The sequence below is a fragment of the Cyphomyrmex costatus genome, unplaced genomic scaffold (assembly GCF_001594065.2).
Source record: "Cyphomyrmex costatus isolate MS0001 unplaced genomic scaffold, Ccosl1.0 scaffold75, whole genome shotgun sequence".
Classification (NCBI taxonomy): Eukaryota; Metazoa; Arthropoda; class Insecta; order Hymenoptera; family Formicidae; genus Cyphomyrmex; species Cyphomyrmex costatus.
The window spans coordinates 341359-355681 of NW_017280322.1; the positions used below are offsets into that span (position 1 = coordinate 341359).

A 14323-nucleotide genomic window follows, 5' to 3' on the forward strand; every position below is an offset into this window, starting at 1 on the left:
TTACTTCCGATTTATGATTTATGGCTTATTGTAGAAGGCCCATTAGAAGTCTCACGACGCTTACGATGCTACGATACGACCAATGTAGAATGGGCTTAACATGCGTAGTCGTAACGTAAGGTAAGGCAGAGAAAAACGTAGCTGTCGTAGTAGTGACTGCCAGTGCTGCCAGTCACTACTACGACAGCTACGTTTTTCTCTGTTAGGCCTGTTTTACAATACGTCGTATGTCGGCACCGAATGTCGTGCCGTAAGAAATTAACCAATCATGGTCAATCGTTTTTAACTGTGATTGGCTAATTTCTTACGGCACGACATCTGACGCCGATATACGACGTATTGTAGAACATTATGTAGGATTCACCCTGCGTACGACATCCGACGTACGACGGTACGATATCCAATAGCAGAGCTTGTTACAAAATATTGTTAGCTATATATCAAGAAAACAAGCTCTCCTATTGGATATCGGACGTCGTACGTCGGATGTCGGACGCAGGGTGAATCCTACATTAAGCTGGTTCTACATTAGTTGCAAGCCGAACGCAAGTTTGTTGCGACAGCCAATGTCAAGTTGGCATTTTGAAATCAACGCTTCAGATTGGCTGTCGCAACAAACTTGCGATCGGCTTGCAACTATAATGGGCCTTCTACAATAAGCTGTAAGTCACAAATCATAAGTCATAAGCTAGAAATGGACCAATCACAGTTGTCAATTTTTAGTTTCTTACTTCCGATTTATGACTTATGGCTTATTGTAGAAAGCTCATAATGTAGAACCGGCTTTACGTTACGATTACGCATGTTACGTCTCGTTTTGTGCCATAGCCCTTTCTATGTGTTTCTGGCTTAAGTGCTACTGCCTGTAGACCACGCATTATAAAAATTTGCACATTCTAGGGTGTGCGTTCCAAAACTTTAGGGCTGTTTTCTGTGGCTGAACTAGTGTATGTACACTTTTAGAACTTAAAGTGAGATAAGTATATGTTTGATATTTGTAGAAAGCGAGAAAGAGGGTTCTAGTTCAGTCTAGTGCAGGAACAGAAAACAGACCATCTGTCAACTCCGAGTATCTTTTATCCTTGTCCATCATTCAATGAACAACAAAGATAAAACATACTTGATAGAATCAAGTTTTGGAACGCACCTCTGATGTAGACAGGGTAGAGTTTATGTCGACAATTGGCAACCGCAAATGGGAAGAAAATGGAGAGAATATTAATATGGCGATTTGTGTTGTAAATTCAGTAAATTGGGCTAGTCACGCTCTGTTGAGGTATTTTTACGTCGCAATTACACGGTGAATCAGGCGAATGTTGTCGCGCATCGTGCGTACGAATCGTACGATTCGAGAAGGCTCGGTGCAGTTGAGGACGCGTCTTTCGCACGTGTTCGCTGAGTGCAACGCGATTACGCGATGTCGGTCAGTTACGCTAGGATGAAGTCGTGCCATGAAGCGTCGTCGCCAACATCGCCAATGTCGTCGTCGTCAATAACGACAACGAAGATGATGACAACGACAACGTCGTCGTTGACCATGACATCGTCGCCGAATAATAACACATTGCCCAGACGCGCCGGCGATGAAGAGGATTGGCAGATGCAGTTGGCTTTCTGCAAACCTCGACACAACGCCACGATCGAATATGTCAATTGCATCAGTCAGACTTGGCGAATGAAGGAGCGGGTACGTACGTGTATCAACTGCCGAATGCTTTCGCGATCGGTTAAACGCACAACCGGCTAATTATGCCTACATGAGCGTGACTGAATTTATTACTGCATGCATATGTTTTTTTCTCAGATGAAGACAGTGAGTGTCGCTCTGGTGTTGTGCCTGAACGTTGGCGTTGATCCTCCGGATATCGTCAAGACACAACCATGTGCTCGTCTCGAATGCTGGATAGGTAGCTAAACTGGATGCCTCCCTAGTTTATTTACATTATTTCCTCCCCATTGTTACATAATTGCAATTTCGAGGTTAGCCATGTCAAGCATGCCAAATGATTCAGCCTCCTGACAAAGGCCTAGTTTATATCCTACATTTAGGCTGCCACCTATACTCTAAATCTAACCTAAACATGACAGGTTGCGACGGTGTAAATAGCTGTAACCTTGCTTAGGTAAGAGATCTTTTTCAAGATCTCTGATCTTAGGCTGCACGACCTAACTAGCTTTAACGCATGTAAATGCAGACAGAATGGCTTAAAGGTGTAAAGTGTACTAAGAACACCTTTATTTTGTTCAATAGATGGCACTCACATGAGACTAAATGCAATCTACATTAGGCCCAAAAATATTATAGATCTATATGAGATAAACGCTCTGTTTGAGACCTCTCATAGATGGAGTAAAGGTCAGGGTATAAGTCAGGTTGTTGGATGTGTTAACTAGACCAATGGTATATCAGAGACATACGCGATACTTTTTATTTTGTCAAAATTAATAATAAATAACATAACATTTCAGAATTTTGATATATCCATACAACTAATAAGGAAAAAAAAGTATTGAGTGATACAAGAAAGAAAATAAAAAAGATTCAAGTATTATCGGGATATATAATGTTTAATTTGCAGAAGAATATTGAAATTTGATTTTTTATTTGTAATTTAAAATGTACTAAAACTAATTTACAATACAATTATAATACAATTAGCTTTTTATAATATATATTAGAAATATACTAGAATATAAAATAGAAGTGTAAGTATGTAAAAGCTTTAATATCTATTTATCATGTAAAAGACATGGAATAAAAGGCATATAATAGTTAATAATTTTTACTTTTTTGCCAAGTACTTGTAAAACTATTAAAATATTACAGATGTATTGGATTGGATAATGACTGATATTAAATGATATATAACTATGTATATTATGACAAACATACTTTTCTTCATGTATAGAATTCTATGATAATTTGGATGCAAAATTGTCAAGACTGATATCTTTTCAGATCCTTTGTCAGTGAGTCCTCAAAAAGCTCTCGAAACTATAGGTTCAAATTTGCAAAAACAATACGAACGATGGCAGCCAAGAGCTCGCTACAAACAAAGTTTAGATCCAACTGTTGAGGAAGTTAAAAAATTATGTACATCTTTAAGGCGAAATGCCAAAGAAGAAAGAGTTTTATTTCACTATAATGGTCATGGAGTACCCAAACCTACTACTAATGGTGAAATATGGGTATTTAATAGGGTCAGTAGGTTTAATAGATTCGAGATAAATGAATTTATGTTTGTCATATTTGATGCAATGTTTATATTAACAACTTTTCTGCTTTTATAGACATATACACAATACATTCCATTGTCGGTGTATGACTTGCAGACTTGGATGGGTGCACCTAGTATTTATGTATATGATTGTTCCAATGCTGGTATTATAGTAGAATCTTTTCAACAATTTGCCGACCAACATGAAAAGGAGTATGAGGTAAAATAATATATAAATTTTTCTTTTCAAAGGTTCTAAATGTTAATAAAGCATATAAATGTCATTATTGAATGAAATCGTTCTTTCCAGATGGAAAAGCAGCAAAATCGTGCAACTGGGGTAACATGTCCTGCAGCACCGTGTTATAAGAATTGTATCCAATTAGCAGCATGTGCGGCTAATCAAATTTTACCTATGAACCCGAATCTACCTGCAGATATATTTACATCATGTCTTACTACGCCTATAAAAATTGCAATACGCTGGTAAGAACTTTTGGTGTAAGCAAAAAATATATCAATGTATTCAATATATTTATATTTTATATAAATGTGTATAAATATATATATATATATTGTACATATATATATATATATACACATATGTGTAAAGATATATGTATAATACGTATTTTTTTCTTTTATATAGGTTTGCCATGCAACCTACATCCAAATTGATTCCCAACATATCGCTTGATCTTATTGACAAGTAATATATATATCAAATTATTAAATTTTATTTTTATATAAAGAGAAATAATTGAAAAAAAATTTATATATATATATGCGTATGCGCACGTGTTTTAGAATCCCTGGACAACTGACCGATAGAAGAACAATGCTAGGTGAACTTAATTGGATATTTACCGCTATTACCGACACGATAGCGTGGAATACCTTACCAAGAGGTAAGAGATTTGAGCTACAAATTTTATTGATGCAAAATAAAAGTTTAATTATAATAATTATAAAAATGTGTATAGATTTGTTTCAAAGGTTATTTAGACAAGACTTATTAGTTGCCAGTCTGTTCAGAAATTTCTTGTTAGCGGAGAGAATACTTCGTTCTTATGATTGCACGCCAGTTTCTTCCCCGAAATTGCCGCCAACTTATCAGGTAAAAAAAAAACATTGATTTATTATATTGTATATTCATATAAACGAACGATATATTATTAATTAAAGGTGCCAGTACAAAGTGAACATACATAAAGTGTATGTAACTTTCGGCCGATTTTCGAATCGCCTCCGCCTTCCGCTGTCCCCACCTCACCTCACCTCACCTCACCGCGCGCTGTCCGAATGCCGCACGACGCTCGAGCGACATTTGATCTGCGCGCGGGGCGGTGAGGTGAGGGGGACAGCGGAAGACGGAGGCGATTCAAAAATCGGTCGAAAGTTACATACACTTTATATATGTGCACTTTGTACTGGCATCTATAATTAATAATATATCAGTTACTTTTCATGGTAATATATTATTATTAGATAAAAAGGTTTAAATTTTTGAGTATTCTTTTTTGAACATGGCTTAAATTTTTCATTTTTATATGATTTTTTTCGGATATCATTTACTTTTTGAATTACAAATATATTACAAAATGATTTAAAAATATTATATAACGAAAAAGAGTGAAATCGTTGAAAGAGAGGGAGGTGGTGGGAGTGGGTGGTGGGGGAGGGGATACGGTGGATCGAAGATGGTGAGTGAAAGGTGAGAGAGGATGTTAGTTTTAATACAGTCTTGAATGTGGATAAAGAAGTAGGAGGAGAAGGAGACATTTCTTAATTTTTCATTAAAATCATCACTTTTCGACCGCTTGTATCTCCAGAATGGCTTGACCGATTAAAAATTTTTTTGGCTCAAATTAAATTGTGGGAATGCCGCCTTTCAGGACATATAACGTTCGATTCAAAATTTTTTATATTTTAGTAGTTATGCACCCCTGAAAAATAAACTTTGGTGGCTCGAGATAAGAGACTTTTAATGTCTTTCAGTTTTTGAACATGGCTGGAGACACTACCGTGTCTCCTGATTTCTTTGATAAAACGTTTATGTATGCCAACATTTTTAATCGTTTTTTCATAAATATGTTCTTAAATACTTTTTTAAATATGTACAAAGCAAAATCTTCCCATTTTTTTAGCACCGTATGTGGCAAGCTTGGGACATGGCGCTTGATTTATGTTTGGCACAATTGCCAACGGTTCTAGAAAATGAAGATCGATACGTGCATTCATCATTTTTCGAAGATCAACTCACAGCTTTTCAAGTATGGCTCAACTTAGGATCGAAAAATCGTAGTCCGCCTGAGCAGCTTCCAATTGTTCTCCAAGTGCTATTGAGTCAAGTTCATAGACTAAGAGCATTAGAGCTGTTAGGACGTTTTCTTGATCTTGGTCCGTGGGCTGTGAACCTAGCACTTAGTGTCGGCATCTTTCCATATGTTTTAAAATTATTACAAAGCAACGCCAGAGAACTTCGACCGCTGCTTGTGTTTATATGGGCAAAAATTCTAGCGGTAGATAATGTGAGTTTGATACCTGCACATTATTATCCATAAAATATTACATTGTTATGCTTTATATGTATAAATTCTAATTTTAGATATGATTCTGAATTGCAGACTTGCCAAGCAGACCTTGTGCGCGATGGTGGTCATAAATATTTCTTATCTGTACTGCAGGACACTTCTATCCCGGTAGCTTATATATTATGTTTAATTTTATCCAGTAACTACACTTGAATTACAAATTACGGCTAAAGTTTCTCGTAACGAAGGTACGTTTAATAATGATTTCAGAGTGAACACAGGACGTTAGCCGCGTTTGTGTTGGCCAGTATCGTAAACGATTACCGGCCAGGTCAAGTGGCTGCAAATCAGGGCAGTCTCGTTTCAATATGCTTGGAACAATTAGGAGACACAAATTCTTTGTTACGACAATGGCTTTGCTTGTGCCTAGCGCGGCTTTGGCATAATTTTGATAAAGCAAGATGGTGTGGCGTCAGGGATATTGCTCATGAAAAATTGTTCACCTTATTAAAAGATCCTGTCCCAGAGGTGATCAATTGTTAATATACACAAATAATTTCGATTATGTTCATTATATATGTATATAATATTAGTAATTGTATTATTTTTAATATGAATTTAATATGATTTACTTAAAGAAGGAACAGGAAGTTTTATGGTACAGTTTTATTATAGCGTTACATATCAAGACAAAAAATGTTAAAGAAATATTGTTGTTTGATACAGGTCCGGGCAGCTAGCGTTTACGCATTGGGCACATTTATAAACAGTGTTACGACTAGAAGCGAGCACGCGAATAACATTGATCAAATTATCGCTATGACACTTATTAATACAGTTTCTCACGATATGTGTCCCTTGGTTAGAAAAGTAAGTTAAGATTGCGATTAGAAATTGTTAAACATTGGCAAATTACTGACAAATTATTACGAAATTGTTTATGCAGGAGTTAGTTGTGGCTCTACAATGGATGGTGCTTCATTTTGAAAATTCCTTCGTTACGCTAGCCATGGCCGAGGAGAATAGCCGAAAGGATCTTGTTGTAGAAACTTTATCCCCATTCAGCGGCATGAGACGTATTAGCTCGCGCGATAGGTTGAAAATGTTGTCACCTAACAATACCTACACCGTAGATACGACCGATGGATTTGGTGGACCACAGGATCGTATCAAAAGAGTATCGTCGTCTTCGTCTATTAGCAGTCTAGGTAAGAAATACTGATTTTCGGGAGAAGTTAATTGATACCTTCTGTCTGAACACTGAATCGAATAGTTATCTGCATTGATTCTTTCGTGTATCAGGTAATAATTGGGAGTTCGTGAGGAAACCTTGCGAGTCACTTGGTAATAATAATTAGAAGTTTCATTGCATGCACATAGTTAATGCTTTTTGTTTTTGCAATTGATTAATTTCCACCAATAGAGTGCTTTTTGCATAGGCTTTGTATAAAATAGCAATATTTTTTTCATTAAAATAATTTTACGATAGCACAACGTTTTATATGAATTTTATGAAATTGTTTATCGCAGGTCACAGTTCTCTTGGGAACTTACCGAGTCTTTCCTATGGTAGTGTGTATATGAAATTATGGCATGGATTGTGTAATCTCGACAATGATCCTCATCCGGTGGTCGCTGCTATGTCCCAAAAAGTTACCAATCACATTCGTAATAAGGTAATATCTAAACGTGTTACACCTAAAATTTGATTGCATAGTTTTTGTCATTTAAAAAATTTTTTTAGGTGAAAGCATCTTCCACTCCTAAAGAAGTAGTCGAAACAAAAATTTCCTCGTCATTATCTCTTCCACCGTCTCCATCAAATCGAACTGGTTATTTGAGGTTGGTTAAAACCTTCTTTGTACAAAACGCAATTTTGTAATTTTTTTTCTTATTTCTAACAAATCCTTTTACGTGTTTACTATAGTAAAGGAGAATCACCACCGGCTGTCAACTCTGGAACAGATTTGTTGCGTTCTTCGAGAGTTTTAACGCATGGTAGTCGTTCGAGGAAACCTGTTCCTAATACAGTAAGAATCATTTGTTCTTGATTTGTTTTTCTCTAATGTTAACTTTTTTTTACACATAAATCTATGTGATAACAAAATATTTACATACAAATGTAAATTGTTTAAATTCTATTTTTTCACAATTATATTTTTACAATAAATTAAAAAAAATATTTTATGATCTCGTTGAAGTTTCGATAATGAAAAATCATCCAGTATACGTTACTTTCATAATTTTAGATATCTGAAGAAGCAGATGAAGTACCTGGAGTTAAAACTCCATTGACTACTTCTCAATTTGTCGAATGGAGTTGCGCGCAGTTTGCTCAGCCGGTTAGTTTAGAGGACGAAATGGACGATGTAGAGAGCAGACCATATCTCGAGCGAGAATGGCGGTAAGAAACATTTAGTCCGGATCTATAACAGGTGTTGTAAGCAGTAAAAATGTGTCCAATTACATTCGAATGTGAGGAGAATAATTTACTGTGATTCGGTCATCTCTTATGGCTTTTAAAAATCTATTGTAGATCCTAAGTCTTTACTCTCTTTAATGCTAGGTTTTTAATTTAAAATAAATTTCCATCAAGTTCTTAACACGAAATGTATATTACACATCGGTTGTGATTTATACGCAGATTTATACGCAACGCGAGGCAAAGACAAGACGCAAGAGAGGAACAATTGCGCGCGCCGCAAAATAAAATAGAATCGCAAGTGTATCACACGAGGTGTTCTCAGTCACCTCAAGTTCTGGTTTTTCACCCATTTGAACCACATTTGGCCGTGGCATTGAAAGATTGCTTTGGGTATTTGAATTTTTTTATTGTAACAAATATCTATTATTTAAAATATAATGGATAGACATATAATGTAGGTAAATAGAAAGATTTTCTAATTAACACTTGCTAAAAATTGTTTCAGCATATGGGATTATCAAAATAGCACAAAGTTGACTTATTGCATGAGTTACGGAAGCAAAGTAAAATCACGCATTACAGCACTTGAATTTATCAACTCTCATGACTTGACTCTGCTGATGGCAGGTTCTGATGATGGTTCCGTACAAATTTGGAAGAATTATAGCGGTACGATAAGCCGCGATCCAATTTTACTCACAGCTTGGCAAGCGCTGGCGGATGTGCAACCCGCAACTAAGACTTCTAGTGGTATGTATCAGAGAGCACATAATCGAAATTCTATTGTAAATTTATTTCATGATTTATTGTAACCGCTGTATTAGATTTTAACAATTTCATATTTCTTATATTATGTATATCTGAAAAATAATCCTGTAAATTTTTTTACTATACTACCAGCGAAGTGTAGTCAATAATATATTTGCAGTGACAGCACGACTCGTTACAAAATGGGAGCAGAAATCGCTTACTCTAGCAGTAACGGGCGACGTCCGCATTGTAAGACTCTGGGATGCGGAAACTGAATTGAAGAAACAAGATATTCCAACAGGTGCTGATTGTTGCACTACATGCATCGATGTGGATGGCATAGGTTGGTTGTTGAAAGGAAAACTTTCTTTCCTCGCATTACATTTTATATTTTATATATTACTATACATCATTTTTTGTTGCGTCAATATGAAATGAGCATTATGTTAAATCCGTTTTTTGTTTTGCAATGTTTCATAGGTGCCATAATGGCACTTGGTTGCGGCGATGGATCGGTTCGACTCTTAGATCGGAGATTACCTCCGACAGAAGCAAGAGTGATGACTTGGAGGGAACATACCGCTTGGGTGTCGGGTACATTTTTAAGAGAATCTGAGGGATCTGCACCTCAACTATTTACCGCATCTTCCACAGGTGACATAAAAATCTTTGATCTTAGGAAAAATTCCTCTGTGAACACAATTCAAATAACACCGGGGATTGCAGCATTGACTGTGCACGAAATAGCTGATGTTTTTGCATGGTGAGTGCAATTAAACTTATCTTTTTAATATTAATAAATTTATAGCTAGTCAAATCATAAATATATATGTATGTATAACTATTGTACATTTTGTTATAATTTCTTTTATTGTTTTAACGACAATCCTCCTATATATTCTCTCTTAGATTAGAAAAGGATGAAAAAAAATTTGTTTTAGTGGCACTACAAGTCATTGCATTAGCATCTACAACACATTGGGACAACATCTCAATACGATGAAATTTCACGAAGGATTTATGGGTACACGTCTTAGTCCGGTAAGCTGTCTGAATTTTCATCCGTATCGCGTAACTTTGGCAGCCGGCTTTGTGGACAGTACCTTCACGGTATACGAATCACGCAGATGACTATTAGAGATGGAACTTGTGTAAGATTCTTGTAAGATTTTGTAAATTTATAAAAGCGCGCCACACGTCCTTTTTTGCATTTGCCTTTGCGTATTGCAATATTATCGATAAAATTGTGATTTTTTATTCTCGATGTTTCCGCGAGAAAATCACAGAATAACTATCCTACGTCGATGATAAAGGGTATCCTTCATTTTCCTACCATTTCTTCTTTCTAGTGGCTAGAATATTTACGATCTGTCTACTATTTTATGCAAAATATGGAGAAAGAACGTAGTTGTAGCTTTTGTGATAAAAGTGAAAAAGTAGGAGGGAGGATTAACCAAAGTATTTCGAGACGACCAAAGAGTAAGATAGATTGACTATCTTGATATGATTTTTGCGCACAAGATAGTAACTGTCGACTTTGGTGTCCCGAGAAATGCATAAAATATGTATATTGTGATAAAAGGTTAATGCGAGTTTGTGTAATCAAGAAAAAAAATCAATGTTTAACGAAAACATGAAATAATCTCAACTGTTGTGCCATGTAATATGCTACTTCAGAGAATTAAGCTATTTCCATACAGATCTTCATAAAGATATTTTAATTACCGATTTGATCATACTATGGCTGTGTAAATACGGCTCGCATTATATGCATTTTTATAAATTACGTGAGTGACAATTGTTGCTAGAGTATACGTCTCGCTATTGTTTATTGATAAATAACATTAACTTCCGTTTTTAAATATTATTTCTATCATCTTGTTCCTGACCAATAAAATAATGTAGTTTTGTTTCGAACAATTTTAATTATAATAAAAAACTGATAGTGTACAAACTTTTTGCTTAAGTAAGTATAATTTTGTAAGTAGCAAGATTTGACAAAGAACATGTTTGTTACGTTTATACATTTATTCGAGTGGCAATATTAAATATAAATCGTATGTGTGTGTGCAATATTTTTGTAGATCGTGATATTCATCGATCTAAATGCATATACATGCATATACAACTGCGGAAATTTTCAAGTACATTTACAAAGCTGAATAAGCGCGAAAATGATAGAAAGAGAGAATAGGAGGAAAAGGGGAGAGAGAGGGAGAGAGAGAGATTTTTATATGAATATGTGCAACCTCCGATTATTATTTATATAAATTTTACAGTTTTAATTGTTAATGTTTAATTGCTCATAGTGGCTATAACGAAGCGTCGCGTCGTGTCGTTTGAATTTTTATTTTTCAAGAGGCGTTAGTAAAACACTTTAAATCATATTGCATATGTCTTGTTAAGAATTACTTACGTAAAGTATTTAGCGATTACTGAAACTCCTCCCTATGGTCCATACATGACGAAATTATTAGTGATCGCATTTACTGCGATCGTAATAACACAATTATATTGCACATAAATAACAATAACATTTTAAATAATATGATTATTCAGTAATTATGTTATATAGTATTATAACTTTTGTTTCGTTCTATCCACGATAAAGTTGCCGATTTTTTTTTTAGCAAAAAAAACCCATAATACGCCGATATTCACGGAGACAGAGAAAGCAATCTAGCTTCTTTATAGTGCGTAATATATAGAACAAGTTATCGCTAATTGTAAATTAGGAATACAAGTAGAGCACGTTAATGTTATACGAGTAAAAATCGGTTATATTATTGTAACGATAAATACATTGTAAATATACGTAAATAGAATACTCTCGCCATAGGAAGAGAGAGAAAGTGTAGCAAGTGCATAACAGCTTTATGTATCTCTCTTTATATTACACGATAGTTTTGTTATTAACACTTGCGATAAAGCAACGGGGATTGATGGATTTGCGTGTGGTATTATAAGAATTCTATCAATTACAGATTGGTATAGATATGTAGATGCAATACGTAGTGCCAGATGTACTTAATCGCTCATTGTAGATTGTAAAAATCATGCGTTCCTTCTTCTCTCTCTCTCTCTCTCTCTCTCTCTCTCTCTCTCTCTCTCTCCTCTCTCCCTGCCACTCTTGCTTCCCGCTCCTCTCTCTGCCCCTCCACTTTTCTTTTTATCGAGACAAATTGTTTATTCTATATTTCACTGCTAACGAATTTGGGTGTTAATATTGTCCATCGTGTGTTTATTTTGATAGACACTATCTATTTTTAGTACGTACCATTGTGCCTGTTAGAGTAGTCACTCAATCAATGCTGTTTTTGTCAATAACACAAATAATTTTTATTTTTCGTCATTTTTACTCATTTCAATTCTCAACATTACACTTGAATGATGAAATGAACAATAAGAGATCGAAAAAGAGAGCATAGATAGAATAAATCGTGTTTTAGTCGAAATCTAACATTTTATATTAGATTTATGTTGCTGCGGAAGTACTAGTATGAAAAGAACATATCTTAGCTGAAGAACTTTAGTTAATAGTATTTCTCTTCTTATACATATGAAGAAAACTGAGAAAAATTGATTTGAAAGTTTTGCTATAAAAATTTGTGTGTGTAACGGCTTTAAAAATAAATTTTTAAGTTTAAACATTCGTAAGAAGAAAAGATTGGATGTGAAGATTAGAGTAGACTAAAATTGAAATTTTGGCATCATATATTAGAGATTACTAACAAATTGCATTACAGCCAATGTTACAAATAAAAATTTACATTAATTTATTATTCTAAATTACACAAAAATTCAAATTGTTCATTTCAGTCTCTCGTGTATATCCGCGTATATGATATATTTTCTTTCCTTAAATTTTAGTTATATTTCACGACATCTATGCAAATAACTTGAAAAGACACGGATTTAAAAAGATCACAATTTTTTTATCGCCTAGTGACAGTAGACTAGTTTTGAAAAAGATTCATAACAGTTCGAAGATAGTTTATCCACAAATGGATATGCTACGAAAGGCGTATGAATTTTCATTCAACATCTTGAATATAAGAAACATACAGTGTAATACTGGTAAATTCAATCATTAACGTTATAAGCTGTTGTGTTATCACTGTAGTTAAATTATGAGATGTGTAGTATAAAGAAAAATCGAGAAAACTTTTTCACATAATTCGATCGCAACAAGTTGCTTTATGCAATAAACGTGCATATGTATCCAAATATGAACTTGGCAAAATTCACAAAAAATTATATCGATTATTCTCGTAAATACATAATTCCACGATAGCTGCTCTACTCTGTGTATATATATTGAATATAACTTGGCGATCATGCCGTTATTATATCGTTAGCTAGCAATAATAATTGCGCTAAGGATTCGCAGACGCTTATAGAATAATACAAGGAATGTCAAATACCAAATATCAACGATTTTGGCATTGTATGCTATTGTGCATTTGTGTAATTATGTAATTGCCTCGTAGTAAAATACAATATTATCACGTTACACTGATCTTGTGTAAATGAGATAAATTCTTAGTTTTGTTTTTTTTTCTTTTTTCTTACTTTGTATCTTCTATATCATACTATATCATATCGTCGCGTCTCAGATGCCTCGATATATCTTCTACCATACTCCAGGTCATTACAGACATAATGGATCATAACGAAAATCGAGGGAAAACATTTGTAAATATATATATATATATATATATATATAATAATATATATTAAATGTGACTCGTTTGAAATCGTTGATGTGATTATTTTTAGAAATATTATTATTTCATCTTAATTCTCGTTGTTGTTCGCATAATAATCGCACGTAATGCGTTAACGCAAGACTGTAGGTACAATAACTTATCGACGCGTATGTATCAAGTTGACGTGGCGGTTTATTGAATGCCTTGGTGAGCCGTGCATCCGTGCGTGCAGAATGCACCGCGAGTAGCACTACAGGTTGAAATTGCGCGATAAGAGAGCTTTTGTTTAGTTCCATCGCGTTCTCAGTGTAAAATCAACAACCGGGACGATCTTATTGATATTTTACCACGACATGTGGAATTCATCGTTATCGTTCGAACGTGATTTTATTTTACGCTATTCTATAAACGTTCTAGATACGTATCGCATAACGACAGATATGCTTCGAGAACTATAATTCATTATTTTTATTTAATTTGTACAAAAACAATAATTTATCTTAAACTATAATAACTCGTTTGCATCGCATTATAATTGTATCTATCTTTTACGCTCGTCCTTTTGTATATTACGTTATATAATTACGTCACTTTCTCAAGCATGTTGTATCAGACCAGGCTGTATCTCTAGATAAGATAGCCATAAGATTTAAAGGAAATTTATGCGATTTCTCGATTTTTTCTACC

The 14323-nt window shown here is 34.6% G+C and overlaps 1 protein-coding gene across 1 annotated transcript; it reads left to right on the top strand.

Moving 5' to 3' along the window:
• The first annotated feature begins 1378 nt into the window (after positions 1-1378).
• raptor (regulatory associated protein of MTOR complex 1) lies at positions 1379-10116 on the top strand. The gene is made up of 23 exons (XM_018548706.1): positions 1379-1687; positions 1805-1907; positions 2960-3201; positions 3292-3438; positions 3529-3704; positions 3868-3927; positions 4026-4126; positions 4202-4335; positions 5366-5749; positions 5846-5920; positions 6023-6280; positions 6479-6622; positions 6699-6960; positions 7055-7096; positions 7283-7428; positions 7497-7594; positions 7680-7782; positions 8002-8156; positions 8397-8567; positions 8683-8927; positions 9106-9270; positions 9408-9690; positions 9869-10116. The coding sequence occupies exons 1-23, from the start codon at positions 1418-1420 to the stop codon at positions 10056-10058; spliced, it is 3954 nt and encodes a 1317-aa protein (XP_018404208.1). The 5' UTR covers positions 1379-1417; the 3' UTR covers positions 10059-10116.
• The last annotated feature ends 4207 nt before the right edge of the window (positions 10117-14323 follow it).

Bases quoted from the DNA above. Each gene is read 5' to 3' on its own strand.
- raptor (XM_018548706.1), top strand. From the start codon at position 1,418: ATGTCGGTCAGTTACGCTAGGATGAAGTCGTGCCATGAAGCGTCGTCG. The intron at 3,202-3,291 runs GTCAGTAGGTTT...CTGCTTTTATAG, and splicing joins AAATATGGGTATTTAATAGG to ACATATACACAATACATTCC. The intron at 6,961-7,054 runs GTAAGAAATACT...TTCGTGTATCAG, and splicing joins TTCGTCTATTAGCAGTCTAG to GTAATAATTGGGAGTTCGTG.